The following is a 5,406-nucleotide window of genomic DNA, read 5'->3' as shown; positions in this document are numbered from 1 at the left end:
TCTCAGAGTTAATGGGTTAACTTGCTTTCTTTGTGTAGGACTGCAGAACGTTCCGTGAACATTAAAAGTTCAAAAAAAAAAAAATTAACTGAGAATAAAGTTTCTTACAAATAAAATAACTTATTATCCTTACTCTTCTGTATTTGGGTGAAAATTAAAATACTCACTATTTGAGAGTCAACTGTCCAAAATATTGATTGGCTCAAGTATTCGTTCACAATATTCCCGAAATACGTATGTGAAATATATGTATTCGAGTTCTAAAATTTTAACAAAGTTTTAATTTGTTGGCATACGCATGTTAGTAGTCATACATACCTTACAAAAATTTGAAGAAATACGTATGCTATTATTTGTTAAGATTTTAAAAATTAAATACGCATTCAATTATGTCAGTATTTGGGACAGACAATATCGTCAATCGATATTTTGGATAATTGAAATCAAAAATTGATATATTTTGAGTATTTTTTCCGCATACTCTCATATTTGACTTAAAATTAACAATGGATAAATTTGCATTACATTTTATATAGTAAAATTGTTTCCTAAATCATTTTTAAGGCAGTTGCCAAAATTTTGAAATTTGCATGTACATACTCAAAGGTGCCATGCGACTGTAACGAGTTGAAGACGTCGAAGCATCGTTAGAAGACGGATATAGCCCCAAAACATCAATTTTACAAACTTTCTTTAGCAATAAGTTGTGCAGGGTTAATAAAATCAGCAATAAGTAGTGCAGTTGACTCCACAGATACGTCCATTGTTCCGATAATAACCCTTAAAATGTTTTCCCCAAAACAAACACTTTTTTGCGTGATGATGTTATTCCTCGTGATGCACCATCACTCGCTCTCACAAATATCTGATACATACACATGCCATCTCGTGCTACACTACATCTACAACTTGCCTAATCTAAACTCTCGGCCTTTAATTTTATATAGGGTTTTTAATTATTGTTGTCCCATGCTAGATATTTTTCTATATAGTAGTTCAGTTTCACAATAGGATCAAGTTCACAACAAAATGGCACACAGACAAAAAGACCTCCCCCAAGCCTGCTTTGAGGAATACATGGACCTGCAACAACATGAGCTCTCCAAAATTGTGAGTGCACAAACCCTGAACTTGACTAATGATAATGCGCAGTTGAAGCAACTCATCGATAACATTCTCGGGGGTTATGGAGATTATGTCGAAAAGAGAAGCTCGCTGGCTCCCCAAAATGCATTGGCCTATTTTGCACCCACTTGGTGCACCACCCTGGAGAAATCTTTGATGTGGATTGGCGGATGCTTGCCGTCTTCATATGTTCGTCTCGTTTATGCACTCTGTGGGCTAGACATCGAGTCACAACTTGCTCGGTTTCTTGACGGAGATGCACCAGATTTCGGGGAGCTTTCATCGCAACAGTTTCTGAAGATTGAAGAGTTACACAAGAAAACTACAGTAAAAGAAGATAAGCTGTCGGGTTTGAAAGCAAGCCTGCAAGCCGAAATGTCGGACAGTCCAATTGTGGAGGTTTTAAGCAAATACAAAGAGCCTTGCGAGCTAAATGGCCAAGTGAATATTGTCCTACAGAAGAATCAGGAGGATATGGCTTGTTTGTTGAAGGAAGCTGATGCATTGAGGCTTGAGACGCTCAAGGAGATCATAAGCATATTGACACCACTTCAAGGCCTGCAATTTTTTGCTCATGAAAAGAAGCTGTGCTTATCCATCCGAAATTGGGGGTTGCAGCAAGACAATGCCAACCACGCTAGCTCTTCGCAAAATGGATATATCTAATCATCCGGAGAAGATCATGTTTACTGCATTTCATGTTTTTTTTCCTCTCAAATTGCCAAGCACTTGAATTTTGTAAAAGTTGTTAAGTAGTTGAGTCCAATAATCAATAATGTTATATGTAGTAGGGTATAGTTTCTGTTATCTTAGTTTGGCACATGTGGCCATGACGATATATATGGTTACATATTTAACATGGCAAGGTCTTGCTTATTGTTTTCATCTGTCAATATAGAATGACAGACCTAACTGCCTCAACCGTAACCAAATTGATGGAAGGCGAACTGCGTTCCGTCAAAACTAAGTTGGATTTGATCCTGCAACTAGCTAGGGTGCCAAGGCACCTTGGAAGTTTTAGCAAAATAGATTTATACACCAGACAGTTTAGCAAACCCAACTTGCAGCACATAACATTGCTTGTTCTTCAGGTATTCAGAAGCGCGGAAATGTAAGGTGACTTGCTTAGCTTCAAAATATGGTAATGATACAAGTCAAACAAAGTGCAATATTTCTGAAAGTTGCCTGGAGTACAAGAGCCCCCTGTTCTTTTGAGAAACGGAGCTTGTCTGAAATGACCTCAAGCAACCAGATTCGAAAACTGTAAACACATGCTGAAGTATTAGCAAGTAGCTGCAATTCAGAATGCTCTTATTTGTTCTTACATAAAGACACTTGACTTCTACAATATATCTATCCAAAAATCATCTGGGTAATCTGAAAGCTTAACGAATATAGGAATATTATTGAAGTTATTCTTAGTTAATCCTGTTTAGTTTCAATAAACCAGCAATGTAATATGCATCGTGCCGGTGTGTATTATTGTTGATGTGTCTGTTTTAGTGTAATGTTGGGACCATGTCTTTGTCTTATTGTTACTAGTGTACAAGTATCTACAGCTGTTCTGGTAGAGGGCATTGTAGTCTTTTCCTTTTTAGTTTGTTAGTAGTACTGGTATTCTGAGAGATTAAAAGGACCTGATATTCAGGGTTTTTGGACTCAACGTGTGTATTCCATTATTGAGTGAAATACAGTTTGACAGATTCTCTCATACTATCATTTCATTGTTATCAATTGCACAATGTTCAAATGTCTTTATGGTATCAGAGCAAGTATTTGATATATTTTAGTTTTTGAAAAGAGTGTTGTTTGGTGAGATTCTAAAACATTGTTTAGAAGTCATTCAGTGTGTGCGAGTCTGGATAAAGTGTGAGTTGTTCTTTTGTAAACACTGTTTTCAGATCTACTGATTGCTACCAATAGGGTGTCTATAACAGACCTACAAAGCCCTTTATTCATGCATCCCTCTGATGGTCCACTATCAATAAGTGTGACAAAGTTGCAAGGAGCTGCAGATTACAGGACCTGGAAGAGAACCTTTGAGATCCAGCTATCAGCAAAGAGAAAATATGGGTTTTTTGATGGATCAGTCATAAGGAGTGCCACAGATGCTGTAGAAGCAAGCCAATGGGACACATGTAATAATATGGTAATTTCTTGGATCCACAATAACGTATCTGATAACATTAAATCTTCAGTCTTGTTTATTAATAATGCTAGTGACATATGGAAGCAACTTGAAAAAAGATTTTCTTTAACAAATGGATCAAGAAAGTACAAGTTGAATAGAGATCTTTTTAATTCTAAACAAAATGGGATGAAAGTAAGCGAGTATTTCACCAGCTTGAGTAGTTTATGGGAAGAAATAGACTCAATGAACGTACTACCAACTGTAACTGCTATGACACCAGAGATTAACAAGTTGTTTAGTGCCGTTGAGGTCATGAAACAAGTATCGAAATTGTTTCAATTTTTGAATGGGTTAGATGAGGCGTATGGGGCGCAGAGAAGTCAACTGTTGATGATGGCCCCATTACCTACAGTTGAAGTGGCATGTGCAGCAGTGTTACAAGAAGAGTCTCAAAAGGAGGTTTTATCACATGTTGGGATTGGTGATAATGATATGATAGCCATGTACAGCAGGGGTAGTAAAGATAAGGTTCCGATATGTTCTTCATGTGGTAGAAAAGGGTACCCAACTGACAAGTGTTGGGAAGTCACAGGAAACTACCCAAAATGGCATTCCAAACACAAACTGAATCTGAATCAAAGATCAAATGTTGGGAAGTGGTCAGGAAACAAAGGAGAAAGCTCAAGAATGGCAAATAATGTTTTAACAATCCATAACAGTCACGTCTCGACAACTGGAACAACTTTTGAAGTTGATTCATAAAGACACTTCAGACCAAGGAGGATCCGAGACTGATGAGGAAATAGACCTCGGATTTTCAGGCATGGCACACAAGAATGATGTGAAAAAATTGGAGAATAAAGGTTGGATAATTGATTCGGGAGCTTCGGACTACATGATGTCGTCCCTGAAGAATTTGATTAATGTGAAACATGCTCCTGATAGTTATACCATCACATTGCCAACTGGAGCAACGACATTGATCACTCATGTAGGGGATGTGGTTCTTGAAAATGGTTTAAAACTCAATAATGTCTTATATGTGCCCCAGTTCAACCACAATCTGCTCTCAATACACAAGTTAGCCCAAGATGGAAGATGTGAAGTGATGTTTCAGCCAAATAAATGTGTGATCACAGACGTTGTCACAAAGCATGTGCGGGGAGTTGGTGAGATGAAACAGGGGTTGTATTACTTAAAAAATGAAAAATTCTTTAACAAAGGAGTAGCCATGAATGGGATGAAGTTATCAGAAATGAAGTTCTTGACAACACTGAAAAAAAAGAAAGCTGGCAATCAATATGCTATTTGGCACCAAAGGTTGGGGCATGCAGCTTTTTCTAAAATAAAGCACATAGCACAAGTCAAACCGTTCCTTTCTCAACAAAAGGAACAAGTGTGCATAACTTGCCCACTTGCAAAAATGACAAGACTTGCATTCTCTCCCAGCGAGTCACATGCAACTAAACCGTTTGATTTAATCCATATAGATATTTGGGGTCCGTATAGAGTCAACACAAGAGGAAAGTTCAGATTTTTCTTAACATTGGTGGATGATAACACAAGAATGACATGGGTCTGCCTGCTGGAAAGAAAATCAGATTATTTAAACATAATGATGAAGTTTGAAGAATATGTGGGAACTCATTTTGAAGGGAAAATAAGAGTGGTGAGATCAGACAACGTGCTTGAATTTGCGGATAAAGCTTGTGTGGATTACTTCACCAAACGAGGAATAGTGCATCAAAAATCCTGCCCATACATGCCCCAGCAAAATGTGAGGGTGGAACGCAAGCATAGACAAGTATTTGAAGTAGCAAGAGCACTCCGATTTCAATCAGGTTTATCCCTATCTTTCTGGGGTAAATGTGTTTTAACAGCCGTTTATATCATAAATCGGTTACCAAATGCACCTCTAAACTTTGAAATTCCTTACGTGAAGTTGCTTAAAGAGAAAGTGGATTATGGGCACCTCAAAATATTTGGTTGTTTGGCGTTTGCATACAATAACAACCATGGCAGTGATAAATTTGTGCCCAGAGGAATTGCATCTTGCTTCATAGGATACCCTAGTGGTACAAAGGGTTATCGTCTACTTAACCTCTCGAATATGCAGTCATTTGTGTCAAGGAACGTGGTGTTTCATGAGG

General features: G+C 37.7%; 2 protein-coding genes across 2 annotated transcripts; both read left to right on the top strand.

Moving 5' to 3' along the window:
• The first annotated feature begins 716 nt into the window (after window positions 1-716).
• LOC141672838 (protein DOG1-like 1) lies at window positions 717-1,984 on the top strand. The gene has a single exon (XM_074479521.1). The coding sequence runs from the start codon at window positions 1,030-1,032 to the stop codon at window positions 1,789-1,791; it is 762 nt and encodes a 253-aa protein (XP_074335622.1). The 5' UTR covers window positions 717-1,029; the 3' UTR covers window positions 1,792-1,984.
• Window positions 1,985-3,082: 1,098 nt separating this feature from the next.
• Window positions 3,083-4,018, top strand: LOC141673672 (uncharacterized). The gene has a single exon (XM_074480416.1). The coding sequence runs from the start codon at window positions 3,083-3,085 to the stop codon at window positions 4,016-4,018; it is 936 nt and encodes a 311-aa protein (XP_074336517.1).
• Window positions 4,019-5,406: the final 1,388 nt, after the last annotated feature.

Source organism: Apium graveolens, chromosome 7 (assembly GCF_009905375.1).
Source record: "Apium graveolens cultivar Ventura chromosome 7, ASM990537v1, whole genome shotgun sequence".
Taxonomy (NCBI): domain Eukaryota; kingdom Viridiplantae; phylum Streptophyta; class Magnoliopsida; order Apiales; family Apiaceae; genus Apium; species Apium graveolens.
The sequence above is the reverse complement of the archived record's forward strand: the minus strand, read 5'-3'. Positions and strand labels throughout refer to the sequence as shown.